We start from the raw sequence: 18,069 nt of genomic DNA, 5'->3' as shown, positions 1-18,069 counted from the left end.
TTAAGCCCACATTGCTCAGCTACACCTCCAGACATTCTGATTTGGCAGGCCTAGGGGGAGGGAGGATTAATAATTTGCATTTATGACAAGTTTTCAGGTGATGTTGATGCTTCCAGGCTGGAGCCCAGTTCGAGAAACACCGCCCTAGAGAAATGCCCGAGGTTCTTGTTGCTGACAGACCCCAATCTCACGGTTGCACTAACCAACTTTAAAAACACAACAGACCAAGTACAATGCAATCTATGTTTTATTTTATACTTCTCTGATCATTAAAATCTAAACAGAGGTTTTTGCGAAAAGAGAAAGTAAAAAAAAAAGAAAGCAGTGACAAGATTAAATGCTGGGAGCAGACAAGGGCTGCGGAGGCCCGTCCTGGGCAGAGCTGCACACACCTGCAGGGCGCACCAGTAGAGCAGCCCGCGGCGCTGGGTCCAGTGAAGACAGCAGGAAAGCCACGGCTCAGAGCCCTGAGGCTCGGACACACAATGCTCTCCTTCCCGCTCCAATCCAGTTCCGCTGCACGGGCACGAACGGTGCGAACACATCCCCCAAAGCGTGTGGGACATCCTCCTTCCTTCAGCATCTTCAGGCTGGAGTGCCCCACTCTCCACACACGTGCACACCAATTCACACGCCCAGCATGTGGGCACACACTCACACCCAGGCACGCGCAGTCACACTCACACAATCACAGACAATGCTTGTGATTTCAGGCCTCCATCACGGGTTCAGGTTCCAACTGCAGCGTCAAGGTGTGTGTGAGCCTCCTCAGCAGACTGACAAAGGGCCACTGCAGAGCAGGGCGGCCAGGGAGAACCTGCCTTCTGTGCCCCATTGGTGTGAGGGAAATCCTACTGAACTGGGGTTGCCTGGGCTCATTGAGGAGGTCCCGACACCTGTTCGGAGATGCCAACTAGCTCTGCCTCGCTCCTCAATACCCAGCTGACAAGAAAGCAGAGTGCCAGGAGGCCAGTCCCTAGGAGGTCCCCCAGCCCTGTGAGGTATGGAATACAGTGATTGTCTGGATCCAGGGCATGGTGCCACGTCAGCCGAACCATCACTTCTGCCAGGTATAGCAGGATTGTCACCTGTCATAAGAGCAAACAGACACAAAAGATTATGACCAAGTCAGAAGGCCAAGTGTTGCCAAGAAATACTAGTGGATTTCGAGGGAAGACACCAAGGTGGACACGACAACCCCAGGCAGTCCCCTTCTTCCAGCTTCTCTTGGGGTCTGACACCTGGCTCTGAGCTCATGAAGAAGCCCGAGAGCCCATCCTCACATGCTTGCCTAGACTCCCTCCCTGTGGTCAGGCCATGCTCTGGGCATCCCGAGGTGCTACACAGACCTGCTGCCACTGTCTGGGTCACACCTTTGGGCTGGAACAAGTTGACTTGACCCCTGGAAGACGGGAACTGTGTCCGCAGGTACAGGAACCCCCACCCCCGCTCTTTCGGCATCTCATCCAGGCAGGGGACAGAGCCTGCTGGCTGACAGACCAAAGAATGTTGCTTTGCTGCTGCTGCGGTCATCTTTACCTGGATCAGCCCTGCTAGTAGATAGAACACCACAAAGGTCTTGCTGTTTGGGACCGAATGGCCTTCCACCAGGTAGATGACACAGAAGAAAATCAGATGGCCTGGAACCACCAGAAAGAGCAGGACTCGGGCTGACATGGAATTGATTTCTGGAAGAAACAGAACCAAGGAGGTTGCATGACCTGCTTGGCAGCAGAGGCCACTTTATCAGGTGACAGTCTCCAGTGAGGCATCCACATTCATCACTACACGAGTGTTTATTGAGCACCTACCATGTGTCAGGCGTGTTCGAACATATGGGGGTACAGTCCTATCCCTTAACTCACGGAGCTGACATTTTAAGGAAGAGAGAAAAACCAGGATCAAGTAGCAGAAACAGAGAAGAAAGGTCATTTCAAACTGTGACGAGTACTAGGAAGAAAATAAACCAGGGTAATGTGATAGATAATGAAGTCTACAGGAGTGGGAATGAGCTACTGGGGACTGGAGCCTTCTCAAGGGGATGACATTTAGGCTGAGATCTGAATCTCAGGGAGAGGATTCCAGGCAGAGAAAAAAGAGCGCGCAAGTGGCTTAAAGTGGCAGAGAGCTTGGGCTATTGAGGAGCGCAGGCTCAGGCGTGGGGTCGGCGAGCCCGGGAGGGTGGCACACGCCAGGGCCTCGGGCAGCCCCTTCCTCACGCGAAGCCGCTGGGACCCTGTCCGCACATTCTCTTCAGGCTTCAGCACTCTGTGAGTTGGAGATTCTGCGAGAAACGTGATTTAGCCCGCTGCAGCCACACTCTTTTTAAAACTGTAACACGTGAATGTGATGGCCTTCTCCCACAGAAATATTTCCCATGAAAAGCAAGTTTCCATTTGCCTCCAAGTTAAAATAACGTGCTGCATCAACTTAATGAGGAAAAGGAACAAAAACCGTATGTAGCCGAGAAGTTAAAAAGTCTCCTGTAAAGTAACATGTAGAGAGAGGGTGAGAACACACAGGGCACCCAACTTTATTCATGATAAAAAGTCAGACACAGTACAAAAGGATTCTTTCCAAAAGATTTACAGTGGAAGCAAGATAATTACTATTGGCTGCTGGCATTAAAATTCAAGAAAATCTACAGAAAAACTATATGAACAATAAGGATTCAGTAAAATACTTAGGTGCTGCTATAGACTGAACTTCTGTTTCTCCCCCAAATCCACATGTTACCTGGTGTTAGGAGGCGGGGCCTTTGGGAGGTGATTAGGTCCTGACGGTGGAGCCTCATGAATGGAATCAGCGTCCTGATAAAAGAGACCCAGGGAGCCCCCACAGCCCTTCCACCATGTGAGGACACAGTGACAAGACAGCTGTCTGTGAACAAGGAAGCAGGCCCTCACCAGACACCGACTCTGCAGGTGACTCATCTTGAACTTCCAGCCACCAGAACTACAAGAAACAAATTTCTTTTGTTTATAAGCAATTCAGTCTATGATTCTGTTATAGCAGCCTGAAGTAAGACAGGGACATAAATACCGTAGAAAGTAAATAGTTTTCCCACATACAAACGACAAGTCAGAAAATATAACGGGGACTTCCACTTCTAGACAAGATGGGGTAGAACACACTTCTTCCTATTCTTCTCACTAAATACAACTAAAAACCCTGGACGTTATCTATAACACAAACATAAGAAGTTTCTGAAAGGTAGAGAGAAAAGGCAGGCTGGCCAAGGACCTCGAGCCTCAGGGAACAACTTGGCGGTGAGCTCCCTGAGCTGTCGTTGTCATTTCTTTTGCCTGCTATAGCCCAGACTGGGTGCTGGAGGAGCCAGCAACCCAGAGACGTCAATGGGCACAGGTCAAAAATGGGCAGTGAACAAAAGTATGCTCTCTCTAGCCAAAGGTTTAGAAAAGGGGCAGCATAGCAAAACAGAGAACTTTTAGACGATAACTGCTCTACTCCAGCGAAACATGACAGGAAAAGCTGCAGCCCCATCTCTATCAGCAAAAGCCAAGTGGGGCACCTGGACTTCCGCCCTCATCCAGGTGGAACGTGGCACACACGCCTCTGGATGAGGTGGTGTAAGAGAAAGCTGAGTGGGGAATAAGGGGCACTCTGCCCAGTGGTCATGTGCCCCCACAACCACAGCAGTGAAGACCATGTGAGGAACAACAACAAGGCACTCTCTCCCTCCCAGCTGGGTACATCAGCGGAGCACGGGTTCCCGCCCTGCCCCCCAGGAGGGACGCACTCCTCTCCCCTAGGTGTCAGTGGAGACAGAGGGGACCCCGGACACCCCCTGCCTCTAACCCCCGGCAGGAAGAAAGCAGTGCATACCCTGTCCACCGAGAAGACGTAAGTGACATCCAGAGGCTCATCACAGAATAACTCAAATGTCCAGGATCCAACCTAAAATCACTTAGAGCAAGAAAAACCTCAACTTGATGAGCAAAGACAAACACTGAGATGACGCAGATGGTAGAATTATCTGAAAATGACTTTAATTAATCCATTATAAAATGCTTCAACCAGCAATTACAAACACACTTGAAAAAACAATAAAAATAGAAAATCTCAGTAAAGAAGAAATAGAAGATACAAAGAACTATATAGAAATCTTAGAACAGAAAAAATACCATAGCCAAAACGCCCCAAACAAGTCAATGAATGGGATCAATGAGTAGGACGGAGAGGACAGAGGAAAGAATCTGTGAACTTGAAGAAAGAACTATAGAAATTAGTCAATCTAAACAAGAGAGAGTAAAAAATGTCTAACATTCACATCATCAGAGTATCAGAAGAAAAGGAGGAAGAGAGTTGGGCTGAAAACGTATTCAAAGAAACAATGGCTTAAAATTTCCCCCAATTTGGCAAAAGATAAATTTATGTATTCAAGGAGCTGAATGAACTCCAAGAAATCCACACCAATGCACATCACAATCCAAAGTCTAAAAAGTAAAGAAAAAGTAGAGAAATGACACCTTACGTATACGGCAAAAATAATTCACACAACAGCAACTTCTCATCAGAAACCACGGAGGACGGAAGGAAGTGGCACATTTTTCAAGTGTTGAAAAGAACTATCAAACCCCGAATTTTACATCCAGTGAAAACATCCTTCAGAAATGTGCCAGCAGACCTACCCTAAAAGAATAGCTAAAGGTATTGAAACAGAAAGGAAACGCTAAAAAAAATTGTAGCGAGATAAAAGATCCAGAGGCTGGCCCAGTGGTGCAGCGGTTAAGTTCGCACATTCCCCTTCAGCGGCCAGGGGTTCACCAGTTCGGAGCCCGGGTGCGGACGTGGCACTGCTTGGCAAGCCATGCTGTGGGAGGCGTCCCACATATAAAGTAGAGGAAGATGGGCATGGATGTTAGCTCCGGGCCAGTCTTCCTCAGCAAAAAGAGGAGGATTGGCAGCAGTTAGCTCAGGGCTAGTCTTCCTCAAAATAATTAATTTTTAAAAAAACATTAAAAAAAAAATCCAGTTTTTCAAAGTAACAAAATGATAAAAACACCTCCAATGGTTCTCTGAAAAGAATCCAGACTGCCTCCTCAAGCTTCAAGACACCTTGGAGACTCCTTCCCACCTCTCCGGCCTCAGCTTCCCTCATCCTCTCCCTTGCTCATTACGCCCAGGTTTCACTGACCTTTCAGTTCTTCAGACTTACCGAGCTCCTTCCTGCCTCGGGGCCTTTGCTCAGGCTGTGCCCTCTGCCTCGAATGCTCTCTGCTCCAGCACACCTCCTTCCCAACCAAGCCCTGCTCATCCCCAGAGAGGAATTTCCCAACCCCAGTCTGAGTAGCTCCTACAATTCTTTTTCATTGTACCCTGTGCTTTAGCCTTTTAGAACATACAATTTGTAGTTATGTGCTCTTTTTTGTGTGTTTACCTGCTCTTCTAGAGCACGTATATCCACGAGGATAAGAACAAAACTTTCTCTGTCTCACCACTGTAACTGACACCTAGTGCCTGGTAGACATTCAGTAAATATTTGAGTGAATGAATGAATCAATTAAAAGTAGGCTGGGGTGTTGGGTCTCTGGGAGGAGGAGCTCTGTCCTTGAGGATCTGTGCTGAGGTCAGCACTGGTCTTAGATAGTCATGGCTACAAACACCAGATTCCAAAGACGTCAATTTGTACTTACTTAAAGAAATGGCTACATGGCCTCCGGAAGATACCAGACCCACCTGAGGTGCAGAAAGTGGAGCATGGGTTAGGCCAGAACTTTTTCATCCCGAGGGGCAGGACCCCAGGTGTGCTCCATGTGTGCAGGTAGGTGGAGATCCGACTGGTCTGAATGGCCACCAGATTGCCACCAACACCTGTAAGGAGACAAAGAACCTGGTTTCCCCTTCTTTATGCCAGTCTCTGTGTTCTATCCCTTATTTCAAGTCCACCTCCTCCACGGAGACTTCCTTGACTGACTCAGCACTTGATCTCCTTTCCTTCCCTCCCACTTGACCACAGACCTTGTTTGGCACCAAGCAAGAATGGCCTGGACCTCATGAGTGAGGTATCAAGGCAGTAATTACATCACCTTGACAGCGGGCACCTCTTAACACAAAGGAAGTGTGACTGTCCAATGAGGTTCTCAACACACATTTGTTGGGGGAGGGAAAGTGGGAGGAAGAGAGGGAGGAGGGAGGTGAGGGAGGGGAGAGAGTGGATGGAGAGTCTATGGGAGGATATCTTCATAAGCCACTCAAAGACATAGGAAGTGACAGGAACTGGACTACAGACTGGAATATCTAAGAAAATAAAAGGGATTTTTTTCACCTCAAGGTGGGAAAAGGAAAGAGAAGAGTGGGAAGAGCGGCGAGGGGAGAGAGAGATGATCCTATGGCGACAGAGCTGGTGCTTATTGCTGAGGCTCCCGGCTCCCCCAGGGAGCTGATCGTGCCAGGGCCAGAGGGCTGACAAGGTCACACTGAGCTCCTTCTGCAAGAGGCAGCCTTTGGGCTGGCAGAGAAAAGGGGCTGCCCATGGTGACCGTCTCCTTCAGAGGGGGAGTGGTTTGCCCCCATTCTACTTCCCCAGTCCCACAGAGAACAATCCCTCACTGGACCAGATGTGCCCCAGTGGTGGAGACCCACTGCCCTGGCTTCTCCAGAGGATGCAGACGATAGTCTGTGGATCTACTTTGCTTGGCCCACACACGAATTTAAAAGAAGGAAAAAATAACTCAAATTAATTGGCAGCCTTTACAAATTAGGCCCTTCACACTGATTCCTGGCTTCTAACAAATAAGCTCAGGGAGCTCTGGACCTCCGTCCCACCAGGGAGAACTGGCTGAAGCTGAGCAGGCACCACTCGCCTCACAGCAGCAACGTGTCCCACAGTGTTCCCTAGGCCTTGCCACTCCTTACTGCCTGGCTCCTGTCTTACCTGCTTAACTCGTTCAGGTTGCTTGACTGGCCTCTACAGGCATCTGAGTTGGTGACATCCAAGGAAATGTTTCCAAGCTTATGGCCATGTGGACTGGACTTAGCTATTGCTCTCTTCCTTCCTAATGGCCAGGCCTTGTGCTAGGAACAGGCCCTGTGCAACTCTGTCGGGGTGTAGACCTGCTGGGTGGCCCACTAACATACAAGGAACACAGGCCTCGGTTCCTACAGAGGTTGGGGGGATGGTGCCCAAGGGCATCTGAAACCTGTTTCTGCAGTCCCAGAAGGCCAGGGCCTGGCCATCAAGCAAACCGTGCAATAAGTTCTGTTTGGTTCCTCTCCTGACCAGTCAGTCCCATTTACAAAGCCTTGTCAGAAACTGGACATAAACCAAGCTTTGGTTAAAAGAAGGGTCCTTGCCACAAATGTCCACAGGGTCTAAGCCTAGAAGGTGAATCAGTGAAGGGTTGGGTGGCACACAATAGGGAATGGAGAGGACTGAGGCAAATTGGACAGCATAGGTCCTGCCTCGATAGCAGGTGATTCCAGCCCTACCCGCAATGTAAACCCAGTATTGTCATAGCCTTACTTTTTAAGAAGACAGAAATCCAGATTTTTATGTGTAAATGTCTGAGTTTTAAATGTCATCAATAAATCTAAGTTAAAATAAAAGAAAAACTATGAGAAGCCAACACTCCCGTTCTGAAGACCACATTCCGTCAGCAGGTGCCGCGAACCCTGGGTTAAACTGTGTGTGCCTTCAAGGCACGGGATTTAGCTCTGCGGGAAGTTCAAGTCTCAGGCGCACCTATGAGGAACGGGGCGTGTGCCAGTGGAGCAGGGGGCAGGGCTTTCTCCCCTGGGGTCTCCTTCTGGCTGAGGAAAACCAGCCCCAGCAGCCCCCGCCCAGCAGCAGCATGGGCACAGCTCAGCTTCCCGACTCTGCCTCCAAGGGCCTAGGGCTGGATCTCTGAAGTCATTGCTATTCAGGTCCCACCACCCAGGCCCTGGGGGCCAACCCAACCCAAGGACCCCATGTAACAGGGATCCCCAATACCTACCACATATGATAGGAGTAAACACAGCCATGCCTTTGAACTGCGGTTTAGAAATGGTTTTGTTCAAGATGAGCCCTCCAAAACTGGAGAGAGAGCAGATGGCAGTCAAACGATTAGAGGTTAAGCTTGAAGCTGGCCTTGCAAACCTTCTCTATACAAACTGCCTTATCAGCCTTAGTAAACACCCAGCTTAGCAGACGCTTTTCTTACCCCTACATAAAACATCTGTCGAAGCCGAGCAGGTCTCCTGGGTGCCCTGTGCACCCCGCACATGCGTCTCCAGCACTATTCTGAGTCTCAGCTGTTCCAGAAGGCCCATCAGATAACATCAGCCCATTAAAAACAAACAACACACTTCTTTCCGAGGTGACTTACTTGGCTCTGTGACATGACAGCCCCGGAACTGCAACTGAGCTAGTCTTTAGCAAAAAACGGAACCTGCGTGAGTATCATCTCATGCCCCTTGCTCTTGGAAGATGCCGCAGTAAGATTTCACTCCCACCAGACCCTGGAGTTGAGCAACGGCTGCCCCATCCCTAGAGGCCTGGAGAAGTGACATCAACTTCTGTAAGGAGCCCAAGAGCCTTCTGGAAGCAAAGACACCTAGACCAGAATCTCTTTTCCCTGAGAGTCAAAGTATAGAAAAGCACCTCAGAAAGAGGTGGGGTAGCCCCTGTCAGGATCTACTAGTGGAAAAGGCCCTCAAGGATGGGCTGGAGAACAGAACACCTGGGTTCAGCAGAGGGCCTGTGGGCCCAGGAGGACTAATCTCAGCCTTTCTGGGTCCCAGCAGCAGCCACGCTGTGGAAACGGTATTCACAGAGCCATCGCCTGGAGGCCAGGTGAAGGGCACCTTGCAGCCTAAGCAGGGGTCCAGGCCAGCAAGAGCTGTGGCAGCAGGGCAGCGGGAGACCCTGTATCCTACAGTGGGAGACCCAGAATCCTACAGTGGGAGACCCTGTATCCTACAGCGGGACAGTGGGAGACCCAGTATCCCACAGTGGGAGACCCAGTATCCTACATTGGAAGAGCCAGTATCCTACAGTGGGACAGTGGGAGACCCAGTATCCCACAGTGGGAGACCCAGTATCCTACAGTGCCGCGACAGGGCAGGGGCTGTGGCACCAGTGCACTCATCTGACACTTCCAGGTCTGGCTCTTCCCAGCTCCATGGAGCTCTGGCAGTTGTAAACAGGACTGCCTCTCAGAATAAATAAGGTCTAGAGGTGATGGTGAGAGAGAGGGAGAAAAGAGTAAAGAGGTGTGACTCAGCCGGCAGCAGGAGTTAGTGAAGGAGCCTACACCACAGTGCACTCCCACCGTGACCACTGAGGCAGGAAGTGCCGCCCTCTCTCCAGGGGCTCCCGGGCTCTCACAGAGGGCAGGGGGTGGCATGGGGAGGAGGACAGAGAGGGCAGTGGCTCTCGCCCATGCTCACCTGCTGATGACCATCGCTAGGATGATTGGGAACCACCCAAACTTCAGAATCTTCACGATGGGTGGGTTTTGCTTGGCAATGAGGACCCACACAGGGATCAAGGCCGTGAAGCCGATGCAGACCAGCAGCGTCAGATGCCGACTGTCTGGGAAGAGAAAGAGAAAGGAGATGCACGCCAGAGCACACGGGCACGGCCTGGCAGGCGGGGGCCTGGCTTGCAGAGACGAGAGGTGGGCTGGGAACTAAAGGCAGCAGAGGTCTGAGGAGATGCCTCTGTCCTCAGTAGGTTATGGTGGCCCATCCCAACGTCCCTTCCAAAGGATTTTCACCATCCTGTTAAGCAGCTGGAGAAGCTCCTCTGTCCTCAATTCCTGCCACATTCACCTTCACTCCTCTGACTTTTTTGCTATTTTCCTGACGTAAGGACCCGCCTCCATCTCCTCCCACCCCAAACTTATTATTACTGTAATGGTTCCATTTATGAGGTCATGACCACAGGCCAGCACTGTGCTCGGCACCTCCTGGGCACAAAGTCATTTCATATTCTCAGCAACCCCACTCAGATAGCCATGCAAGGAGACTGCAGTGTAAAGAGGTGGCCCGCCCAGGACACGAGCTACCAAGCAGTGAAGTCAAGGCTACAGCCTGGGTCTGTGGGAAGCCAGAGTTGGTTAGTGATGGCTGTCCTGCTCCCGGCTGAGGAGTGACATCCTCGGCAGCCGTGTCTCTCATTGGGCCCAGACCACGGCCAGCTTTGTGGCTACTCGTGTCCCTGTGCCATCTTCTCCAACTAGTGAGAGCCATGAAGCAGATCTGGGTCTGGATCAGCCTGCTGTACCTGAGGCCAGGCCAGGCCGGGGCCTTGTGCACTTGGGCACGCACATGGGTAACACTCTTGCTCACTCCCTTCCTGTCTTGTACTGTGAGTGTGTGAGTTCACCTTCCACATGCACACAAGACAAGACAGCAGCTTTCTCTACGACTGTCCTCTCATCCCTGGACACACCCCCCAAGGGCAGGCTCAAGGTGGTACATGCCCCTCTGCCAAGGCGGCCCTAGTACTGAGAAGGATCCAGGCATGAGTCTGTGTCACATGTCCCCTTTCTCTGGGGAGCATCATGAAGAGCATGCCCCTCTTGCCCTTCTCTGCACTAAACAATCATGGTCCATTCTTCTGCCACAGGGAGGCCCATCTCCTTGGGCAGCTGGAAGGAAAGACAGGCCACAGGTACCCAAGGCTGGCTACAAAGTGCTTCATGATGGAAGCAGTTGGCTTCTTTGCCATCCCAGGAGAGAGGAGGTGGACCCAGCAAGCGCTCAGCAAGTCTAAAATCTAAAAGGCTCCGAGAAACAGCAGCCTCCGGAAGCAGGAAAATCTGCATCTAGTCTAATTTTCCTAGAACTACTCAGAAGCCCTGGGAGAGGTTCCACCTCCTATTCTCCTGGCACAGTGACGAATCCTTCCTCTGCACATGGTCTCTTCCCAACTACACTGGGAGGTGTGATGGTCAAGGGCTCACTCCTCAGCCAGTGAAGACTTACCTGACACATGCCAGGCCTGGTGAGTCCCCAGGGTGCACCCAAGATAAATTCAGTCTAATTGGAGAGACAGATGGTCTAATAACAGTTCAACACCTACTGAGCCATGTGTGCAGATACGCACTATTTCAGCAGGAGCTCAGTGTGGGTGGAGGGGCAGGGTCTGGGGAGGCCTGTGACTCACATTTATTTTGCAAATCACACTTGATTAACTAACCCATACACAAATCTTCTTTGAAATTCAGTTTGGTTTAAAAATAAAATTAGGTCGTCCTCTTATTAGCTCTTCACTGCCACTTCCATGAACTTTGAGACTCCCTCAAACCACTCCATATTGTTAGCGGTAAGCAATTCCCAGGATGGCGAAGAGACAGTCCCAGAGGTGGGACAGAAGCGATCCCAGCGCTGTCCTACTCTCAGTCACACTTGTTTCGTTGGTCTGCTTCAGTTGACAACACGTAAAAACTGGGTCATCTTAAATCCCTGGGCAACGATAACTTGGAGCTTTGCTGCAGCTGCACCTTTGTCAAGGGCATTTCCTCTAAGTGACTGCCACCACATGCCCCACCGTTACCCACTGTCTTCAGCCCCATCCACTCCACTCATTTAAGCTACAGGCATTTGGATGTGACCACGCTCAGAATCAACATTCACTAGATCCCAACAACATGTGCAGCCATCGCAGTGAGACACACCAGGTGGACAGGAAAACTAACACCCGGGGGGAGTGGTCAGCTGCAGAAGTCCCGCAGGGGAGACCATTCAGGCAAGGGGGACACTGTCTGCCCACACCGCCCCAGACACTGGCAAGGCTCTGTGCCCCAGGGCAAACCTGAGGAGGGCGACGGCCTCTCGTGGAGTGAGGGCCTCTGGCCTTGAGGCCCTGTTGCCACAAGCTGTGTGAACACCTCCCTTGGCGGCTGACCATGTCACGGGGCCACCTTCTGAGGAGCCTTGGGCTTCTCCTGCCTGGCGCCTGCAAGGACAGTTACGTGCTGCTGCTGCCCATGGCAGTGACGCTCCCTCTTGGAGTCGTTGCTTGCGTGGTTTATGTGTCCAGTGTGAACTGCCTTCCCAAGGAGGCACTGTCACCTGCCAGGATGCTTTGAAAGTAGCCAGGCCAGTCTCAGGCCCCCCAGGCATCCTGGTGCACCCTGTCCTAAGGAGGACACTCACAGCCTCTGCCTCTGCTGCCCTGAGCAGCTCGGCCCCTTCTAACACAGCTGGGAGGGTCTGAGGCTCTTGCTGCAGAACACCTTGAAATTGCGATGACGCCGAGTTTGTCTCTGTAAAAGGATTTCTGACTCCATGACAGACATCGTAGGTTCCTTTCTGAGGGAACTCTGCCCAATTTGGCTGCTGCCAGCTGGCTGCAAATGTCCCCACCCCACCATGCTGGTGAGCCCCTCCTCCTCGGTCCCCCATACCTCTGTGTTTATAGAAGAAGCTGCTAACGAAAGCCAGGATGGACAACGTGACGAGGTCTCCCAGGCTGGCTGCAAGGGGTGTAGCGATGTTGTCTGGGTTGATCCCAAGCTTTCGAGCGCCAATCACTATGCAGACCATGAGCATCCCTGCAGAGAGGAGAGAGGAGGCGCACAGCGCCCGGGAGGAGGTGCAGGATGAGACGGTGGGAAGGAGGCTGCTCAGTCACTCGCCTCTACCCACACCAGCCCAGACTGGAGCCCCGTGCAGTGCAGGAGACCTGAGAGGCACACTTTCATGGCCGCCACGCCACCCGAGCCCCACTTTCCGCTCTGAGGCAGCTGTCACACGTGATCCAGCTCCTCATCCGCTGCCCAGGACTTAATCCAACAGCATGTCATGTGGATCTTTAAGAAGATACTTTGTATCTTGGCTACTGGCATTTTAACACTTCACCCCATATTCTGTGACTCTAAACATATTAGAATTGTCACCTCAATGCCTTCTTAAAGAAGCCACCACTGGCCACAGTTCTTGCCCTCTTTTGTGACCAGGTCACAGCTACTTTCTCTCTTGTGAAATGTCAGTTCTAAGTGAATCTGAGTTTACACGGCCAAGCTCGTGGTCTGGTGACAATCCCACAGGGACTTCACATGGGGACACCACCACTTGGAGAGCACTCATTAAAAACCACCTCCGCCACTACCTGGCTTTATGTCACAGTCAAATTGAGGTCATACTGTGAGTCACCAGCGACATTTCTGAACTTTCACATATCTTTGGACGATTCCAGTTATGTCCATGCTGCTGAGCTGACCTCATCTCTGGGCTTCCGTTTGCTTAGCTGTAAAATGGGGAGCTAGGACTGGCATTCTCTACAAGGCCAGGCCTTCTGAATCATTTGGTTTTATGGTTTTCAGAGACTTCGTGCCAAGCGTCTCCTGGCTCTGTTGTCTTGGGAGATGTGGCACACTCGTTCTGACCTTCCTCTGACCAGACAGAGCACTGGGGCCCCGCCTGCACCCACCCAAGTGTACACCAGGCATGACCAGCAGAAGACAGACACCCTGCGTCCCTGTCAGCGCATCTTCCCGCTCCACGAAGGACCGAAGCGTGTGGGCGGGGCCGCAGGAGTTCTGCCAGGAGGGTGTCCCTGTCGCTGTCCGCAGTCCACCGCCAGAGGGGGTGCGGGGCAACGGCCTGGCAGCATTTGGGCAGCGGCACGCGCGCGCGCGCGCGCGAGGAGAGGAGCACGCAGCTGCTGGGCCACCGTCCTGGGAGGCCTAGGAGGCGTCGGCGAGCCGCGCCTGCCTGCCCAGAGCCGAGCCCGGCGGAGTCCGGCCGCGCTGTGCTGCTCTCTCCCGGGCCGGGCTCGTCCGTTCCCCCGGCGTCCGCGGACGCCGCTCCGTGTCCCCGCTGGGCACAGCAGCCCGGGCCCTCCACGGCCATGGCCGCTAGCCTGAGGAGGCCGTCCTTCAGCTCCCGCTCTTCCTGCTCGCCGGACACGGACGACCAGCGCGCCGGCGAAGATGATGCCATGTGAGAGAGGTACCTGGGGGGCGCGGGCGTGGGGGCTGGTGGGAGGCGAGCGTGTCCCTGAGGAATAGGCTTGTGCGCCCAGAGGTGCCCGTCAGGTCGCGGGACAGCTGTGCGGCGCGGGGAGCGAGGGGGTCTCTTCGTGCGCTTCAGGCGTTCGTGGAACGGGCGGTGTGTGCCGGGCACGGGGCCAGCCTGGGCGTGCGGTGCCCGGGAGTCGGGCGCTGAAGCGCCACCCGTGGTCTCGGCTTCTTGGAAGGACAGACGCGAAGTCGATAAGGACACTGGTCTCGAGGCGTTCTGAGGAGTGCAGGTCTCCCTCTTTTCGAGGCTACGTTCCGTTGGGGTTTTCACGAAGCCTGTTGTGGCCCTGAAGCTCAGGCCGGTTCAGGGGAAGTGGCCTGTCGAGGGCCACATAATATTTGTGTGCAGAGCCAGTGCTTTCCAAAGCCCGTGACTGCGCAGAAGTCTACCCGTTAGGGGTGCAGTGGGGCTGTCCGGGGAGCGTTGTGAGCACAGGTATGTGCCCCACACTTGAAAGTCTGGCAAAGAAAGCGTGAGGCTGGAGGGTGCTCCGTTCGTTCCCTCCTTCCGCAGAAAGTCTGGAGAGTTGACGTTGGGACAAGTCCTTCCTTTTCTCTGGTCGGTGCGTGTTCAGTGGCCTGGACACTTGGTGAGCAAGACTGACAGGTTGTTTGACGTACTGGCCCTCACAGCCTGGTTGGAAAGGACAGACGGGCAGCAACCAATTACCTAGGAGATACGTAAAAGCAATTTTGTGTTGAGTGTTGAGAAAGACGGCATTTGCTGTTAGACTTTGTGACTTAGGCAGTGATGTTGAAGCTGAGAGCAGATGCCTAAAAGAAAAGGAGGACTTGTGCGGGAGAGTGTTGGGACAGGGCAAGGGAGGAGTAGGGCCTGTCAGAGGAGCTGAAAGAATGCCCTGGAGACTGGGGCCGCCGCCTAGGGACTGTAGGGTGGGGAAAACAGAACTTTTCGATTGAGGCTGGCGCTTTCTCTAGGTTTTTGGAGACTGAGCGTGGTGATTCAGAACGTGGCCTCCGGAGCCAGACTCTGTCAAATGGGTCCTGGCTCTGCCACCTACGGACTGTGTGATCTTGGGCAAGTTACTGTACCATTCTGTGTGTCAGTTTCCTGATCTGTAAAACGGGGTTGATTATCCTACACGCTCCGTAGGTGAGTGTAAAGGTTAGAGGATATTTCATATCCGTAAAGTACTTCGAGCAGTGTCTGGCCTTTAGTAGGCGTTAGTAGTGGTTGATTAAAGAAATGGATAAATGCATACCTAAGTATTCAAGGCTTGGAGGCTGTCCCTGGTGAAACGTGTGAACTTGAATGGATTACACCCAACTTTGCTTAGTTTCCTTTCCGGCTTGCAGTTGCTACTGACCGCATCTGCAGCACTGTGGAATTAGAAATAATCTCCCTCGACTTGGCTGCTCTTGGTAAAACAATCTAATGCTGTCCAAATTATCCCAGGGAAATAAAAGCCTTTTCAGTAGCATAGTAGGGTTAGGCTTATTTAATATGTATTGTTTATATTGGTTTGTTTAGTGTTTGTTGGTAACCTTTTTGTTTTTCTTTTTTTTTTTTTTTTTTTTGGCAAAGCTGCTCGGTTCAAAAAAGCAGATTAGCTATGAAATGGTTCAGACCCAGAGAAAAGTAGAGAGTCGTGTAAGCAGAGCACGCCTTTCCTTGACTCTCTGTCGAGAGCTTTTGTGATTCCAGCTGCTCTCTGCCTCAGACACGGTGCCCTCTGCGTGTGCAGTCATCTAAAGAGTGCAGGGTGTGGGACCGTGGAGAATCCAAGGCAGTATAGTCATGCTTTGCTTAACGGTGGGGATAAGTTCTGAGGAGTGTGTCATGGTCAGGCAATCTCGAGACTGTGCAAACACCACGGAGTTCCTAAACCTGGATGGCAGAGCCTCCTACACACCTAGGCCATATGGGACTAATGTGATGGGACCCCCGTTGTTGACTGAAACGTCCCGATGTAGGGCATGACTGTACTTCCCAACTCCAAGGGCGCGGAAGTGTAGCCTGTGGGGCTTTTGAAAAGAACAGAGACGCTCAAGGCCTACTCTGGACCCACTGACTCAGAATCTACTGGGATAGTTCCCGGCTTTAAAGACCAGACGTAGTCCTCCTCTGCAGACACCTCATCAACGGTTTTTCACGCTGGGTTTTCCCTCATCTGAGAAAACAGGCCAAGAGATTGTGAGGATCCATAATTAGTGTTTTAATACATTTGGCAGGACTCAGTGTTTTTCACGTTCTGTGATACTGGGATCTGCATCTCCACTGTAATGTGTTAAACCTTGAAATCTTGTCCAGAGGTCATGTCATTACCTAGAGAATCCTTCTGTGAATTCCAGGCAGACTGCCATCCTTCTGCTTCCGCCTCCTCACCTTTACAGTGGGGAGAATAACGGTAACCTACCTTTTGGATGTGAGGCTTAAATGAGACAGTTGGTGCAAAGCAGTCGGCACAGGATCTGGCACAAAGTGAAGCCTTCGATAAATTATGATGACGGTAGTTTTCATTTCCCTCCAGTCGGAATATAGTTGAGTTGAAGTTAGTGGCTGTGTCACAGCTGTGTCTCAGGCTGGTGTCTGCCGCCCTGAGCTAAGCCATAAAATTCCCTGGAATAACTTTTCAAAAGCCTGTTAGCCTCTTGAGCCTCCTACACTTCTTTACTTTAATTTATTTTATTTTATTTTATTTTATTTTATTTTATTTTATTTTATTGCAGTAACAGTGGATTGTAAGATGATATGACTTTCAGATGTACGTTGTAATATATTTCGAATTCTGTGTAGATTACATCGTGTTCACCACCCGAAAACTAATTATAGTCCGTCACCTCACATGTGAGCCTCGTCACCCCTTTGGCTCTCTCCCCTCCCCCCTCCCCCTATGCTAACCACCAGTCCAATCTCCTTTGCTCTGTGTGTGTTTGTCGTTGTTTTTATCTTCTACTTATGAGTGAGATCACACGGTGTTTGGTGTTTGACTTTGTCCCTCTGATTTATTTCACTTCACGTAATACCCTCAAGGTCCATCCACGTTGTCACAAATGGTCGGATCTCATCATTTCTTAGGGCCGAGTGGCATTCCATCGTGTATGCATACCACATCTTCTTTATCCATTCTTCCCTTGATGGGCACCTAGGTTGCTTCCAAGTTCTGGCTGTTGTGAATAATGCTGCAGTGAACCTAGGGGTGCATGTGTCTTTCTGCATTGGTGTTTTCAAGTTCTTTGGATGAATAGCCAGCAGTGGGCTAGCTGGATCATACATATGGTAGGTAGATGTATTCTTAGTTTTCTGAGGATACTCCATCCTGCTTTCCATAGGGGCTGCACCAGTCTGCCCTCCCACCAGCAGTGCAGGAGAGTTCCCTTCTCTCCACATCCTCTCTGACACTTGTCTCTTGTCTTGTTAATTAGAGCCATTCTGAGCAGAGTAAGGTGACATCTCCTTGTAGTTGTGATTTGCATTTCTCTGATCGCTAATGATGTTGAGTCCCTTTCCATATGCCTGTTGGCCATCCCTATACCTTCTTTGGAGAAATCGCTGCTCAGATCTTTCGCCCGCCTTTTTAATTGGGTTGCTGATTTTTTTTGCTGTTGAGATGTATGAGTTCTTTCTGTGTTTTGGATATTAACCCCTTATCCGATACACGGTTTGCAAGAATCTTCTCCCAGTTGTTAGGTTGTGTTTTGGTTTTGTGGATGGTTTCCTTTGCGGTGCAGAGGATTTTTTTTTGACTTTGATGTAGTCCCATTTGTTCATTTTGTATTTTGTTTCCATTGCCCAGTCAGACGTGGTACTTGAAAATAGGCTGCTGAGACTGATGTCAAAGAGCATACTGCCTATGTTTTCTTGTAGAGGTTGCATGGTTTCGGGTGTGACATTCAAGTAAAAGCCGAGGGAGGGAGGAGGCTGCAGTTCCCCGAGAGCGAGCGTAGCGGGGACCCTTCGTCCCTGTCAGCGCACCTTCCCGCTCCGTGAAGGTCCGAAGCGTGTGGGCGGGGCCGCAGGAGTTCTGCCAGGAGGGTGTCCCTGTCGCTGTCCGCAGTCCACCGCCAGAGGGGGGGCGGGGCAACGGCCGGGCAGCGTCTGGGCGGCGGCGCGCGTGCGCGCGAGGAGAGG

At 51.5% G+C, this 18,069-nt stretch overlaps 1 protein-coding gene across 1 annotated transcript; it reads right to left on the bottom strand.

The window, feature by feature from the left end:
- Nucleotides 1-229: 229 nt before the first annotated feature.
- On the bottom strand, nucleotides 230-12,530 carry LOC138917794 (solute carrier family 41 member 3-like). Its single transcript, XM_070235959.1, has 6 exons — nucleotides 12,360-12,530; nucleotides 9,394-9,538; nucleotides 7,959-8,038; nucleotides 5,701-5,835; nucleotides 1,540-1,688; nucleotides 230-1,088 (listed from the first exon to the last, which is right to left on the bottom strand). The coding sequence occupies exons 1-6, from the start codon at nucleotides 12,502-12,504 to the stop codon at nucleotides 876-878; spliced, it is 867 nt and encodes a 288-aa protein (XP_070092060.1). The 5' UTR covers nucleotides 12,505-12,530; the 3' UTR covers nucleotides 230-875.
- Nucleotides 12,531-18,069: the final 5,539 nt, after the last annotated feature.

The sequence above is a fragment of the Equus caballus genome, chromosome 15, assembly GCF_041296265.1.
Source record: "Equus caballus isolate H_3958 breed thoroughbred chromosome 15, TB-T2T, whole genome shotgun sequence".
Classification (NCBI taxonomy): domain Eukaryota; kingdom Metazoa; phylum Chordata; class Mammalia; order Perissodactyla; family Equidae; genus Equus; species Equus caballus.
Note: the sequence above shows the minus strand (reverse complement) of the source record. Positions and strands in the feature narration are given on the sequence as shown.